At 46.6% G+C, this 16,628-nt stretch overlaps 1 protein-coding gene across 1 annotated transcript in view; it reads left to right on the top strand.

Moving 5' to 3' along the window:
- The window catches only part of LOC116987151, a 160,370-nt gene that overhangs the window by 7,500 nt on the left and 136,242 nt on the right, over window positions 1–16,628 (top strand). The window contains exons 2-7 of the mRNA XM_033043028.1: window positions 6,374–6,406; window positions 8,221–8,253; window positions 8,994–9,050; window positions 10,938–11,008; window positions 11,095–11,153; window positions 11,233–11,453. Of these exons, the coding sequence (XP_032898919.1) occupies window positions 6,374–6,406; window positions 8,221–8,253; window positions 8,994–9,050; window positions 10,938–11,008; window positions 11,095–11,153; window positions 11,233–11,453 (474 nt within the window). The remainder of the gene's footprint in view (window positions 1–6,373; window positions 6,407–8,220; window positions 8,254–8,993; window positions 9,051–10,937; window positions 11,009–11,094; window positions 11,154–11,232; window positions 11,454–16,628) is intronic.

Raw genomic sequence — 16,628 nt, 5'->3', positions numbered from 1 at the left:
GTCGACTGCCCGTGTTCCAGCACTCGGAACGGACCCTCGTACGGCCTCTGGAGTGGAGTCCGGTGGGCATCACGGCGCAGGAAGACGTACGGGCAGTCCCTGAGGGCTGATGGCACGTGTGGGCGAAATGTCCCATGGCGGGACGTCGGGACGGGTGCGAGCCTGCCAACTTGCTCGCGAAGGCGCTGTAGGGTGGATGAGGGCGTTCCCTGCTGCCCCGGCGCCGACGGCACGAACTCCCCGGGCACCGTGAGTGGCGACCCGTAAACGAGCTCTGCCGATGATGAGCCCAAGTCCTCTTTGGGAGCAGTCCGGATGCCCAGCATGACCCACGGCAACTCGTCCATCCAGTCCGGGCCGGAGAGTCGTGCCTTCAGTGCTGCCTTCAGCTGCCGGTGGAATCTCTCCACCAGACCGTTAGCTTGCGGGTGGTAAGCCGTGGTGTGGTGTAGCCGCACCCCCAGCAAGTGAGCCATGGCTGACCACAGCTCGGAGGTGAACTGTGGCCCCCGGTCTGAGGAGATGTGCGCCGGCACCCCGAAGCGAGCAATCCAGTGCGCGGACAACGCACGAGCACACGTAGCCGTTGAGGTATCGGTCAACGGAATGGCCTCCGGCCACCGCGTGAAGCGGTCCACCATTGTAAGCAGGTGGGTGATGCCCCGGGACGGCGGGAGAGGCCCTACAATGTCTATGTGGAGATGGTCGAACCGCCGGTGAGGTAGACCAAACTCCTGGAGTGGCGCACGGACATGGCGCTGGATTTTTGCCGTCTGGCACGGAATGCAGGTGCGAGCCCAATGGCCAACCTGCTTGCGCAGACCGTGCCACATGAAACGAGCAGCCACTAGTGCCGTTGTCGCCCGGATTGATGGGTGAGCCAGTCCGTGGATCACCTCGAACACCCTCCGGCGCCAGGTGGCAGGGACGATGGGGCGCGGCTGACCGGACGACACATCGCACAGGATTGTTTCTCCCCCAGGACCGAGAGGGACATCCTCAAGGCGGAGGCCGGAGATGGTAGTCCGGTAGGCGGGCACCTCATCGTCCGTGAGCTGTGCCGCCGCCAGAGCAGAATAGTCCATTCCGGGCGCCACCTCGAACACGGCGTTGATAGCGGGCCGGGACAATGCGTCGGCCACCCGGTTGTCTTTCCCCTTGATGTAGCAGATAGATGTAGTGTACTCCGATATATAGGCCAATTGCCGCTGCTGACGTGCGGACCAGGGATCGGAAACTTTCTGCAGGGCGAAAGTGAGCGGCTTATGGTCGGTGTAGGCAGTGAACGGGCGGCCCTCCAGGAAGTAACGAAAATGGCGCACAGCCAGGTACAGAGCCAGGAGCTCACGATCGAACGCGCTGTACTTGGTCTGCGCACGGTTGAGGTGCCGACTGAAGAAGGCCAGGGGCCGCCAACCTCCGCCCGTCAGCTGCTCCAGCACAGCACCAACCGCCGACTCCGAGGCGTCCACCGTGAGAGCAGTCTGGGCATCTCCCCGCGGGTGTACCAGCAGTACGGCCCGAGCAAGGGCCTCCTTCGCGCCGTCGAAAGCTGCCTCCGCCTCGTGGGTCCACTCAACGCTTTTGTGCTGCCCACCCGCCAGAAGTTGATACAGGGGCCGCATGATGTGGGCCGCGGATGGCACGAAACGATGATAAAACGCCACCATGCCGACAAATTCCTGCAGGCCACGCACCGTGCGTGGGCGGGGAAACCGGCGGATGGCGTCGACCCTGTCAGGCAGGGGAACCGCGCCTTGCGCAGTCACGCGGTGGCCGAGGAAGTCAATTTCATTCACCCCAAAACGGCACTTGTCCAGGTTGATGGCCGAACCATGCTCGCTGAGCCGCTGACAGAGCTGTCGAAGGTGAGCACAGTGTTCCTGTTGCGAGCGGCTGGCCACCAGGATGTCGTCCAGGTACACGAACACGAAATCGAGGCCGCGACAAACCCCGTCCATGAGGCGCTGAAAGGCCTGTGCTGCGTTTTTGAGGCCGAACGGCATCCGAGTAAACTCGAAAAGCCCGAATGGCGTGATGATCGCCGTCTTCGGCACGTCATCCGGGTGAACTGGGATCTGATTATAACCCCGTACCAAATCCACTTTGGAAAAAATCGTGGCCCCAGCCAAATGGGCCGTGAAGTCCTGGATGTGGGGTACGGGGTATCGATCCGCTGTTGTTGTCGCGTTCAACCGTCGGTAATCCCCACATGGCCGCCAGCCCCCGCTTGACTTGGGGACCATGTGGAGTGGGGACGCCCAAGGGCTGCTTGAAGGGCGGACGATGCCCAAGGCCTCCATCGTGCGGAATTCCCGCCGTGCCAGACGCAGTTTATCTGGTGGCAGTCGCCGTGCTCGTGCATGGAGTGGTGGGCCGGTAGTCGGGATATAATGCAACACTCCGTGGCTGGGGGTTGCTGATTGAAACTGCGGAGTGAGAATGTCCGGGAACGCAGCCAAGATACGTGCAAATCGGGAGTCCACGGACGCCAGTGGCCGTCCCACCGGTTGATCCACACGCAACGTGATCGGCTCCATCGTAGTGGCGTTGATCAAACGCTGACGTCCGACGTCCACCATGAGGGAATGCGCCCGGAGGAAATCGGCCCCGAGCAATGGTTGGGAGACGTCGGCAATGGTGAAGCTCCATGAGAAATGGCAGGAGCCGAGCACGATGGGAACCATCCGCAGTCCATATGTGCGGATGGGGCTGCCGTTCGCCGCGGTGAGGACGGGCCCCCGCTTACCGGAACGAATGTCGGCCAGCGAAGGGGGCAGGACGCTGAGCTCCGCTCCTGTATCCACGAGGAAGCGGGTCCCGGAGCGCCGATCCCAGGCAAAAAGGCGATGAATTTGGCCGGCCGCCGCGGGGACTATTGGCAGCCGGCCCAGGCGTTTCCCGGGAATGTGCATGGCTGGCGGCATTGTTGTGCTGCAGCACCCCAGCGTTGATGGTAGTAGCACCAACGTCTCCTGTTGGAGTCACTTGGAGCTTGCCTGCTCCTGCTGGTGGTGCCTGCAGCTTGCTGGCGCTGGACTGCAGGTGCAGTACCCCTCACTGCCGCTGGGGGCGATCGTACGGGCCGTCGGGCTGGAGCTGTCACTCCTTCCACATCTCCCCTGCCCCACCGGGGGAATTCGGGAGCTGCTGGGGTGACATCATCGGCGTACCTGCTGACGGCGAGCGCGTTGACGTCATCAGGGCGCGTCGACCTCAGCGCGACCCCGTCTCTGCTGACGCCCAGCGCGCTGACGTCATCAGGGCGCGCCATCCACAGGGCGTCGGCGCGCCTTCCGAGGGCCCGAAGGTCGGCAAACGAGACGTCGGTGAGCTGCAGACGAATGTAGGCCGGCAGCAGATGCAGGTATGTATACTCAAACATCAGGCACGGCGTGTGCCCGTCTAGTAGAGCCACCATCTCCTTTAGGAGGGATGATGGCTGCCGATCACCTAGGCCACCCATATGCAGGAGCTTACCTGCCCGCTCCATCCTACTCAGTCCGTAAATCTGGAGCAGGAGCTCTTTCAGGCCGAGGTATTTATCATTGTCCGGGGGGTCTGCGAGGAAGTCCGTGACCTCTTCAGCCGCATCCTGGTCGAGGGCTCCCACCAGGTAGTAGAAACGGGTGGCATCGACCGTGATGCCCCGCAGGTTGAACTGGGCCTCCGCCTGCTGGAACCAGATGAGCGGCCGGGTGGTCCAGAACTTGGGCAGTTTAACGGAGACCGCGTCCAGAGACAGGGCCAGGCCGGCCTGTGAGGAGGTAGGGCTTTCTCTGTTCTCCATCATGACGCCAATGGAGCGTCGGGGTCACCAATGTAGCGTGTGTCTTGGAATAAAGCACGGAGTCGTGTTTAGAGAGAGGCACTTTTTATTCTGATCCTCCCGGTTGTAGGGAAGACCAAACGAGAGAAAGATGGCACCCAAACCCCAGCCTTTAAAGCCTCCGGCTAAGGGCCGCCTCCGGACTGAACCACTCCTGTGCCGAGGGGTTCGACACTAAGGTGGCACGACCCTTGGGAGCCGCCACAAAGACATTGTAAAAGTGATTTAAGGAGAACATCACACTGAGAATTGTTGATATCTGGGACTTGCTGTCAGTTGAGGTGGTGAGTCCGATGCAATCACTAGATCCCTTGCATATCCATGTGCCTATCTAAAAACCACTTAAATGTCACTATTGTATCTGGCTCCTCTTCTGCCTTGGCAGTGAAGGTCCGGGCACCGAGCATCTACTTTAAACGTTCCCCCGCTCACCTTAAACCTATGCCCGCCTGCGTTTTCACTGTGGGAAAAAGATTGACTATCTAAAAAAAGAGACAGTACTGAAGCAACTCAGTGGGTCAGGCAGCATCTCTGGAGAACATGGATGAGTGACGTTTTGGGTCGGGATCTTTCTTCAGACTGGTTGGGCGGGGGAGGGGGGGGGGAAGAAAGCTAGAAGTGAGGAGGGGCGCGAGATAGCCTAGCAAGTAACGGGTGATACAGGTGAGTGGTTTCTTGATAGACAGATGGTTGGACAAAGGTTAGCGATGAAAGGAAGGTATGAGCCTGTCCCACTTATGTGTCCTTGGCACGCAAATTACGCGACCTCGTGGTCGCGTTGAGCCGCGATGGTCCCGCTAAGGTCGGGCGCGATTACATGCATACGCACAGTCGTCTGGAGCACGTGACGTCATTTGAAGATGGACACAAAGCTGGAGTAATTCAGCGGGACCGGCAGCATCTCTGGAGAGAAGCAATGGGTGATGTTTCGTGTCGAGACTTCTTCAGTCTGAAAAGGAGGGTTTTGACCCGAAACGTCACCCATTGCTTCTCTCCAGAGATACTGCCGGTCCCGCTGAGTTACTCCTGCATTTTGTGTCTATCTTCAATTTTCTTGGTCCTGCTCTGGGAGTAGAAGTGGGGGCGGATCCGGACCACAACGGCCGTGAGCCCCAGGCCGAGTTCGGCGATCGTTTGCCTGCTTCTGCTGCTGTTGGAGGTGAGACGTAGCGTCGCGCCAGGGTCTTGGGCCTGTCCCACTTTGGCTGTCAGTTCCGCGACAGGCCGTTGGCGTACGAAGATTTTGTTCACTACAAAAATTTAGGAGCCCCGCGCGTTGTCGCGCACAACTACATTCCCCTCTGCGCTTCTAAATGTGACCGGCTCTGCGCGGCCATATGATGCCCGTGCGCCTCAACGTGACCATGAGATCGTGTAATTTGCATGCCAAGGACACGTAAGTGGGACAGGCCCTAAAAGGAGATGCTGACCAACCTGCTGAGTTAGTCCAGCACCTTGTCTTGTGTCTTTTTATGTCTTTCCAGCATCTGCAATTTCATATTTCTACTTTATGATTGTCTACCCTATCTGTGTGTCTCATAAATTTCTATTAGCAGATAAACTTCTATCAGCATTTCCTCAGTCTCCGACACTCTAGTGAGAACAATCCAAATCCCCTCCTCATAGCTAATACCTTCTAATCCAGGTAGGTTCCGGGTACACCTCTTCTGCACCCTCTCCAAAACCTGCACATCCTTTCTGTAATGGGCAACCAGTGCTGCACACAATGCTGCAAATGCTTGGAAACAAATTTACTGGAATTTATTTGAGGACACCTACATTTTTGATGCACTTCCCCCTTGCCCATTCTGATTTAAACCGAAGATAGACACAAAAAGCTGGAGTAACTCAGCGGGTCAGGCAGCATCTCTGGGGAAAAGGAACAGGTGACTTTTCGACCCGAAATGTCATTTTCCTTTTCTCCAAAGATGCTGCCTGACCCGCTGAGTTAATCCAGCTTTTTGTGTCTCTTAAGCATTCCATGTGCCTTATTTACCACTTTATCTACTTATGTTGCCACTTTCAGGGGGTTATGGACTTGACCCCAAGATCCCTTTGTACTTCACTGCTGTTAAGGGTCTTGCCATTAATTGTATATTTTCTCCTTTCATTTAACCACCCAAATTGCAACACCCAACACTTGCTTGGAAAAAAATCCATCAGTCATTTCTTAGCCCATTTCTCTAGCTTATATATATATCCCTCTGATTACTTTGACAGCCTTCCTCACAGTCCATGACCACAACAATGTTGGAGTCATCTGCAAACTTGCCAACCAACCCATCGACATTTACGTCCGAATCTGTTCTATTCTATACAGTATACCACAAACAGAGGTCCCAACACAACCACTTCATGCATAGGAGTTCAACAGTTTTTGAGGAGCTGCTTGGACAAACTGCTTTATTTGAAATATTTCACTGAATATTTTATGAAAATATACAAAACATTTTGTAAAAGGAATTAGATTGGAAATCAGAAATGTAGTCATCAGTTAATATCATACAGCTTTATTGGTCACAATGTTTTGCTTATGTTTTACAGCTCCAGATGGATCCGGAACCATTGATTACACGAGTAATGTTTTACTTTACCTTCTTGTTAATTTAGAAAGTGCATATAACATAACTCTAAATATATGTGTCTCATTGCATTCAAAACATGACGATATTTATAATTATTTTTCAAACATACTCCAGAAAGAGAAATGCTGATGATGTAGATATGCCCATTTTAAAATAAATGAAATGTGCTATTTATCTCTATACCTACAAAAGTCTCATCTTGTATGTATGTGTGTATGCGTGTCTTTCTACCTTCGTCAAAACACTACTCACTAGTTGAACATTTTGCCGTCCTCGCTGGCTTGCACTGTCCGAAAAGAAAGGGCTTCGGCCCGAAACGTTGCCTATTTCCTTCGCTCCATAGATGCTGCCTGACCCGCTGAGTTTCTCCAGCATTTTTGCCTACCTTCGATAGGTTTATCCAACCTCCCCTATTGAGGCAACAATGCAGAACTTTCCTTGCCACCTTATCTAGTTGCAATGCACATTCAGAGATCAGGAAGATCTTTTATTAATCCTTCCACTTTATGCATGATCAAATCTAAAATAGGCTGTATTCAAATAGGATCTGTAAAATGCTGCCCTAAAAAATAATTCCTGATGCACCACACAAATTATTAAGAAATCTAATCATCTCATCATAGCGCATCATCATAATAACTAATTATTTTGCGGAACGTATTTCTTGGACAAAAAACCCCACATATACCAGTTCAAATACAAAAATGGCTATCATGCAGAAAATGAAAATTAAGAGTTGTAATAAATTACTCTTTTATGGGCTGGCCGAATCAAACTAGTGGAGTACGCTGGGATCTGTTCTTGGCCCTCAATTATTTACTCTTTCTATTAATAACCTGGAGGACAGGGCAAAATGTAAATAATCCAAGTTTGCTAATGACAGAAAAAATACGTGGAAGGATATGTTGTGGAGAAGATATTGTGACCCCGCAGAAGGAATATAGAAAGATGGAGTGATAGAGCGAAAACTTGGCAAGCAGAGTTTAATGTGGTAAAATGTGAAGTACTGGACTTCGATAGGAGGAATCAAAATGCAGATATTTTGCTAAATGGAAAAACAAACCCACAAATGAGTAAAGAAGGACCACAATTAATTGCAAATTCAATGAATTACAGAAAGCTAATCAGCTTGTTAAACAAGTGGTTAAGAATGCTAATGGTATTTTGACCTTTACTGCAGAGGGATTTGACAGCAAAAATAGGAAGACTTAGTTATAATTGTGCAGGATGCAGGAATTAGTGGATTTTCCTATGAGCAGTGGCTGAACCTGTTTTGGCCTGCATTCTTTGGAGTTTAGAAGAATGAGGGGTGATTTATTGAGATATATAAGATCCTGAGGGATCAGCACAGTGTAGATGTTATGATGCTTTGTCTATTGGGAGGAAGGGTCCTAGTTTCAAGGTAAAGGGGTGGTTAAATAAACCAAAGTAGCAGTGAAATTTATTTTGTAAGGGGATTGTTAATTTCTGAAATCTCTACCCAGAGGGTTATGGAGAGTAGATCTTAGAAGCACTTATGGTGAAAGCAGATACATTTTTGCAAGATCAGGGAATTTAGTGTTATGGTGAACTGGTGTGGAAGAGGAGTTGAAGCCACAAACGCATTAAATGACGGGACAAACGTATGGGAGCAGGTGACCTACTCCTGCCCCTATTGTCTCTTGTCTGCAGTAGAATAAAATGAATATTAGAGATTTTTATTATGATCAAAGAATATTTTTGTCAATAAAATGTTTCATTACTGTCATCTTGTGTTTTATTGTGAACACCTTCTTGCAAACTGTTCAATTTCTTCTTTTTATATAGTTGCTGGCACGTTTCCCCAAGGTACATCATCAGGTAATCATCAGAATTTCAAATTAATATTACCAAGAAATTGGCATTTTTTCTTTAAGTTAAAACAAAGAAGTGTTTTATTGTCATATGCCCCAGACAGAACAATTAAATTCTTACTTGCTAGCAGCTGAACGGAATATGTAAACATAGTACTCTGTGAACAATATAATAAATGAGAAGAAAAAGTTATCTATCTATCTATCTATATATACATATATATATATATATATACATATATATACATATATATACATACATATATTTACACATATTTACATATATTTACATATATATATTTATATAGTTATATAGTTGTTTATTTATATATATATATATTCACATAAAAACTAACAAACAATAATAGTGCAAATAGACAAAACCAATGCCCCTAACTCCATGTAGTTCGGAGCTTATTTGGAAGTTGTAGTGTTTAATAGCCTGATGGCTGTAGGGAAGAAACTGTCCCTGAACTTGAACGTTACAGCTCAGCAATCTTTGACAGTCAGCCTCCTATATCTTCCCGATTGCAGGAGTGAAATTAGTGGATGGTGTATGGGTCTCTATTGCTGGAGATGGCACAAATCTTTGACTCCTCTCACTGTACAACTCTGACTCAATTTTTAAATGACATTGTGGAATATGGTTAGACGTTATATATGAGATGAAAACAAAAGGATTGTTGTGTTGTTTTCTGACGACGCTTGATTGTGGCCATCTAAAGTTTTTTTTCAAATGCATTTTAGATTGGACCACATCGGTAGCATTTGAACCTAGCACTACAGAGAGCGAACGTACATCGGGTAGGTTACTGCTGTGCTTCCCAAGTGTTATTGGTGATTTTTTTATTAAGATGTGAAAGATGTGGGTCAAAACTCTTTTGGAAGGCCAGAATGTATAATAATTGGCCAACTGAATCCTTTAATCTTAAATCACCTTAAATTCTCAGGTGTTGTGGCAATTTAAGAATATTCTAATATATTGAGTTCCTTTTAGCAAAGCATATATGCATTCTCCTTAGACTCCTCCCACTTCCTCCAAATCCAAGGCGTAGCTATGGGCACTCGCATGGGCCCCAGCTATGCCTGCCTCTTTGTAGGGTACGTCGAACAATCACTGTTCCAGGCGTACATGGGCCCTATCCCCAAACTCTACCTCTGGTGCATTGATGACTGCATAGGTGCTACCTCCTGCACCCATGCAGAACTCACTGACTTAATCAACTTCATGACTAATTTCCATCCTGCACTCAAATTCACTTGTACCATCTCCGACATCTCCCTACCATTTCTAGATCTCACCGTTCATCACAGGAGACAGACTATTGACTGACATTTATTACAAACCCACTGACTCCCATAGCTATGCAGACTACACTTCTTCCCATCCAGCTTCCTGTAATTCCTCCGTCTATGTCACATCTGTGCCCAGAATGAGGTTTTCCATACCAGGTCATCGGAGATGTCTTCATTCTTTAGGAAACTGGGGTTCCCCTCTTCCATTACAGATGAGGCTCTCACTAGGGTCTCCTTGATATCCCGCAGCTCCGCTCTTGCTCCCCCTCCCCCAATTCGTAATAAGGACAGAGTTTCCCTTGGCCTCAACTTCCACCCCATCAGCCGTCGCATACAGCATGTAATCCTCCAATATTTTTGCCACCTCCAACGGGATCTTCTACTGGCCACATCTTTCCATCTCCAACCCTTTCAGCTTTCCGCAGAGACCGTTCCCTCCGCAACTCCCTGGTCAACTCTTCCCTTCCCACCTAAACCACACCCTCCCCAGGTACTTTCCCCTGCAACTGCAGGAGATGCAACACCTGTCCCTTTACCTTCTCCCTCGACTCCATCCAAGGACCCCGACAGACTTTCCAAATGAGGCAGAGGTTCACTTACACCTCCTCCAATTCATCTACTGTATCAGCTGTTCCAGGTGTCAATTCCTGTACATCGACGAGACCAAGCGCAGGCTCAGCGATTGTTCGCTGAACATCTCCGCTCGGTCCGCTTTAACCTACCTGATCTCCCGATTGCTCAGCACTTTAACTCCCCCTCCCATTCCCAATCTGACCTCTCTGTCCTGGGCCTCCTCCATTGTCAGAATGAGGCCCAGCGCAAATTGGGGGAACAGCACCTCTTATTTCGCTTGGGTAGCTTACACCCCAGTGTTATGAACATTGGCTTCTCTAACTTCAAATAGCCCTGGCTTTCCCTCTCTCTCCATTCCCTCCCCCTTCCTAGTTCTCCCACCAGTCTTACTGTCCCTGACTACATTCTATCTCTGTCCCACCCACTCTCCTGACTTCAGTCTGAAGAAGGGTCTCAACCCGAAACATCACCCATTCCTTCTCTCCAGAGATGCTGCCTGTCCCGCTGAGTTACTCCAGCATTTTGAGACTACAAGAGCATATATGCAGTTCAGTAAATTAATTATCATGTTTAAAATAATCAAACTATTTTTTTAATATTGATATCTAAAAAAAGTTTTTATTCAGTTATTTTCGGCACTGGAATTTTGTTTTTCATTTGTGTATTACTTTTTATTGTCGATTGTTAATCTAAACTTTTTACTGTAGAATCATGTAATCATAAGAATGCATATAGTGCATATATTTCAAATATTACAATATATTTTCAAATATATTTGAAATATTAAGCTTTCAAGCAGAATCTTTTGACCTTTCAACATAGGACACGGCAACAGATTTCTAGAGCTTGGTTACAACCGCTTAAAGTCCTGCGACATTTGTGGACTCAAAGATGTAAGTTAATTAGGTTTTATACCTGGTCTTGTTTATGCAGTCCCATCTCTTGCTATCATTTTACTTCTTATTTTTATTTGTTTAAGGATGAAACAAAATGGAGAGTGATCGAACCTCAAGTCTCCGAGCATGATATGCATTTTAGGTAACCTGGACAAAAGTACATTATTATCACATTTTAAATTCTGTATTCAAAATTTATGACTGCTTATATGTTTGTTTAGAATTTACCTTCCTGAGGAAGGTTTTTATGAATGTTTTATAACTGGACTGAGATGGGAAATCAAAAGTGCAATAACAATTGCTTACCGATACTGCTCGTGGAATGAATATGCTCCTATTATTGTGATAAAGGAAACAGAATATTGTGGTCCGTTATTTAACATTGTGGCAGAGGACAACGTTGTCACAGCAATTCATCTACCTCATTTTGTTTGTTTGAAAGGTACATTTATTTCTAATTTACTTTCTGTACATAGTACTTGTTATTTGTAAAAATAATGCAGTTATTTTTTCTCTTAAAGAGATGCTGTCACTTTCCAAATGCAAGAAATGAAAGTAGTGCTTTGTTATTGTGAATATCTGGTAAGAGAGGATATATCTAGATGTCAGGGAAGAACATCACATCAAGCATAGAACAGTACAGGACAGGAATGTCCCCTTCGGCACACAATGTTTTTGCCGAACATGATGGCAAGTTACAACTGATCTCATCTGCCTATACATGATCCATCCCTCTATTCCCTGCACTTCCATGTGCCTATCTAAAAGCCTCTTAAACGGCACTATTGTATCTGCCGCCACCCCACTGCTGGCAAAGCGTTCCAGGCCCCCACTACAGTCTGCGTAAAAAAGCTTGCCCCGCACATCTCCATTAAACTTTCCCCCTCACCTTTTATATTTACCTTTTATATCCCCACTAGTGTTGGACATTTATATCCTTGGAAAAAAGGTTCTGACTGTCTACCCTATCTATGCCCCTCATGATTTTATATACTTCTATCAAGTCTCCCCGCAACCTCTGATATTCCAGAGAAATCCAATAGATCGGGTAGACGCACAGTCTCTTGCCCAGAGTAGGGGAATCAAGAACTAGAGGGCATAAGTTGAATGTGAAGGGGGAAACATTTTATAGAAATCTGAGAGGTCACTTTTTCACACAAAGGCTGATGAGTATATGGAACAAGCAGCTGGAGGAGGTAGATGAGGCTGTGACTATCGCAATATTTAAGAATCTTTTAAACAGGTTCATGGATAGGTCAGGTTTAGAGGGATATGGGCCAAACATAGGCAAGTGGGACTAGTGTAGATGGGACATGTTGGTCGGTGTGGGCAATTTGGGCCAATGGGCCTGTTTCCACACTGTATGCCTCTATCTATGACTATCGCAGAGTGACTAAAATTGAACGCAATACTCCAAATGTGGCCACACCAACATCTTGTACAACTGTAACATAACATCCCAACTTCTATGTGTAAGAAGGAACTGCAGATGTGTCTATCCCAACTTCTATACTCAATACCCTAACTAATGAAGACCAATGTGCTGAAAGCCTACTTGACCACCTCATCTACCTGTGATGCCACTTTCAAGAAACTGTACCTACGCAAATAAGTTCAAAAGTCATAGGAGCAGAATTAGGCCATTTGGCCTATCGAGTCATGGCTGACCTAATTTTCCCACCCAACCCCATTCTCCTGCCTTCCAAATCAAGAACCTGTCAATCTCCGCTTTAAAAATACCCTATGACTTGGCCAACGCCGTCTTTGGCAATGAATTCCACAGATTCACCACCCTCTGGCTAACAAAATTCCTCCTTGTGTCCTTTCTAAAGGTATGTCCTTTTATGCGCAGTGTGTGCCCTCTGGTCCTAAAATCTCCCACTAGTGGAAACACCCACCCCACATCCACTCTATCTGGGCCTTTCACTCTTTGGTAAGTTTCAATGAGATCTCACCTCGTCATTCTAAACCGCGGCGAGTACAGGCCCAGAGCCGTTAAACGCTACAGGCTCTCATATGTTAACCCAATAATCCTCAGGATCATTCTTGTAAACCTCTGGACCCTCTCCAATGCCAGCACATCCCTCCTTAGTATGGAGCCCCAAACTGCTCACAATACTCCAAATTCTGTCTGACCATGCCTTACAAAGCTTCAGCATTACATCCCTGCTTTTATATTGCATTTGCCTTCATTAATATGGATTCAAACTGCAAATTAACCTTTTGGGAATCCTGCACCAGCACCTTCAAGTCCCTTTGCACCGATTTCTGAATCTTCTCCCCATTTAGAAAGTGTACGCTTTTATTTCTATTACCAAATTAAATGACTGCACACTTTGCTATACTGTATCCCATTTGTAACTTCTTTGCCCATTCTCCAAACCTGTCCAAGTCCTTCTGCAGGCTCCCTGCTTCCTCGATATTACTGCCCCTCCATCTATCTTCATGTTACCCACAAACCTGCCACCAAAGCCATCAATTCCATTATCCAAATCATTCATATAAAATGTGAAGAGTAGCGGACCCAACAACTACTTTTGTGGAACACCGCCAGTCATCAAAAGCCAACCAGAAATAGCTCCTTTAATTCCCACCCTTTGCCTTCTGCAATTCAGCCCACCGCCTATCCATGATAGTATCTTTCCTCCAATACCATGGACTTTCATCTTCTTTAGCAGCCTCGCACATGGCACCTTATCAAAGGCCTTCTGAAAATCCAAGTTAAAAGCATCCACTTACTCTCTTTTGTCGATCATGCTTTTTAATTCCTCGAAGAATTCCAACAGATTTATCAGACAAGATCTTTCCTTCACAAAACCATGCGGCCTATTTTCTCATGTGCGTCTAAGTACCATACTCGGAAAGCTCTTTCTTAATAATGAACTCTAAAATCTAAGTTACCACTGAAGTCGGGTCAACCAGCCTATTATTTCCTCTCTTTTGCTCTGCTCGCTTCTTGTACAGTGGAGTAACATTTGTAATTTTACAGTTGATCAATCCTGACTCCAGTGATTCTTGAAAGATCACTACTAATGCCTTCACAATCTCTGAAGCTACCTCTTTCAGAACACTGGGGTGTAGTCCTAGTCCAGATAATTTATCTACTTACAGACCTTTCAGCTTCCCGAGCACATTCTCCTTAGTAATAGCAACTCCATTAACCTCCGCCCCCTGACTTTATTGAATTTCCGGCACGTTGCTGGTGTCTTCCGCTGTGAAGACTGACGCAAAAAACATATGCAAATCGTCTGCTATTTCTTTATTCCCCATGACTACTTCTCCAGTGTAATTTTCCAGTAGTCCAATGTCCACGGCAGCATGATGGCACAGCGGTAGTGTTGCTTCCTTTCAACGGCAGAAACCATGGTTCGATCCTGACTATGGGTGCTGTCTGTACGGAGTTTATACGTTCTCCCTGTGACCTGCATGAGTTTTCTCCGAGATCTCCGGATCCTTCCCACATTCCAAAGATGTACAGGTTTGTAGGTTAATTGGCTTTCTTTAATTATAAGTTGTCCCAAGTGTGTGTAGAATAGTGCCACTGTGCGGGGTCGCAGGTCAACCTGGACTCGGTGGGCTGAAGGGCCTGTTTCTGCACTGTATCTCTAAACTCTTGCCTCCCTTTGACTCTATATATCTGAGGAAACTTTTATATCTGAGTATCCTCTTTTATATTATTGGCTATCTTCCCTTTATATTTAATCTTTTTTCCCAATTATTGCCTTTTTAAGTTGCCTTCTGTTAGTTTTTAAAAGCTTCCTAATCCTACATTCCTCTGCTCTACAATGCCCAATAGAGCCCAGTTCTCTGTCAATCTCTAGTCCTGGTTTGACGTCCTAGAATGCAACACCTCACATTTACCTGGATTAAACTTTATTAACCATTCCACGGGGTGGGAGATTGCAACCTTCACATGGTCCACCCTGTTTCAACAAATGCAATCAACCTGGCATGCACAAACAGAAGATCAAACAGAACAAGTTTTCTTACAACTTTAGGCTGTGCACGCCATGCGCAAGAAGAAGAAGAAGAACCATTCCTCACCTCACTTGCCCAATTGATCTGCGATACCACTTTAGTGTAATCTGCAAACTTGCTATTTAAACCTTCGACATTCTCACCCAAATCGTTGATATATTTCAGCAATTGGTCCTACCTCAATCCATGAGGCACACCTCTAGTCACAGGCTGAAAGATAGCTAACCACCATTACCCTCTGCTTCTTTCTATGAAGCCAATTATCAATCCAGTCGGCTAGTTCTCCCTAGATCCCATGCGATCTATCCTTCTACAGCAGTTTACCATGCTGAGTTGAAGTCTAATCACCCTTTTTGGTTCCTTCTTCAAAAAAAACAATCACATTCATGAGACACAATCTCTGATGTACAAACCATGTTGACTATCTCTAATCACCCCATATCTATCCAAATGCAAATGTACCTTATTCCCCAGAATACTCTCCAGTAACTTGCCTCCACAGATGTTAGGCTCACTGGTCTGTTGTTTGCAGACTTTTCCTTGCAGCCCTTCTTAAATAGGAGCACAACATTAGCCGTCCTCCAATCTTTTGGCACCTCATTGGTATTTAATGATGATTTAAATATCTCAGCCTGCAATTTCTTCTCTAGCTTCCCATAGTGTCCTTGGATATATCTGCACAGGCCTGGGAGATTTATCTACCTTTATATGCCTTAGGTTGAGCAGCACCTTCTCGGCCGTAGTACTGACTATCCTCAAGACACTTCCATTAAATGTCCCAAGTTCCCCAGTCTTCATGCCTTCTTCCATGATAAACACAAAAGATAATTTTTTCAGTTGTATACAAATGGATAAACTAATGCTGATATCTTTGAGCAAGTATCTGGAAGGAGTTATCAGATATTTGGTACTTCATGTTGAAATAAAAAAAATCTCTACAATATCTCAGGCTAGTCTAAGTACCCGTGAAATAGTTGCATTGTGCATCAGTGAAGCAAGCTCACATAAAACAGCTCATTATGTGTGTTTCCATTAATCTCACGAGAAGAAATCTCTGTGATAAACCAATGCAGGATAGATGATCTCTGCCAATTCATCTCAAGTATGTGTCACAAATAGAAGAGCCATCTGTGTAAATGATTCATGCAGCACAGAATTGTTGCCCCCATTTAATATTTGCTGATGCTTAGGTCCCATTAATCAAAACTGGTGTTGCAGCTCCTCTTGCCTCCAAAAATATTGTGAACAAATCTTTACAGCAAATGGAAGGCACACATGTCAGCAAATTGAATAGAAAATGTTTTTTGGTAGACAAAAATGTCACTGCTAAATATTGAAAAATATTGATATCTTTAAACCAAAGATATGCAATCTTTAAATACTGCTTGGTTCCAGGGAATTCAAACTGAAGATTTTCTATTGTACCATCTTTGTGTTCTCCACCATCAACTTCACATGGGTCACTATTGATCAGAAACTCAACTGGACCAGCTATGCAAACACTGCAGCTAAAAGAGCAGATCAGGGGCAAGAAGATGGACACAAAAAGCTGGAGTAACTCAGCGGGACAGGCTGCATCTCTGGAGAGAAGGCATGGGTGATGTTTTGGGTCGAGACCCTTCTTCAGACTGGTTAGGGA

Source organism: Amblyraja radiata, chromosome 25, assembly GCF_010909765.2.
Source record: "Amblyraja radiata isolate CabotCenter1 chromosome 25, sAmbRad1.1.pri, whole genome shotgun sequence".
Taxonomy (NCBI): domain Eukaryota; kingdom Metazoa; phylum Chordata; class Chondrichthyes; order Rajiformes; family Rajidae; genus Amblyraja; species Amblyraja radiata.
This window is presented reverse-complemented; position numbering and strand designations above follow the sequence as displayed.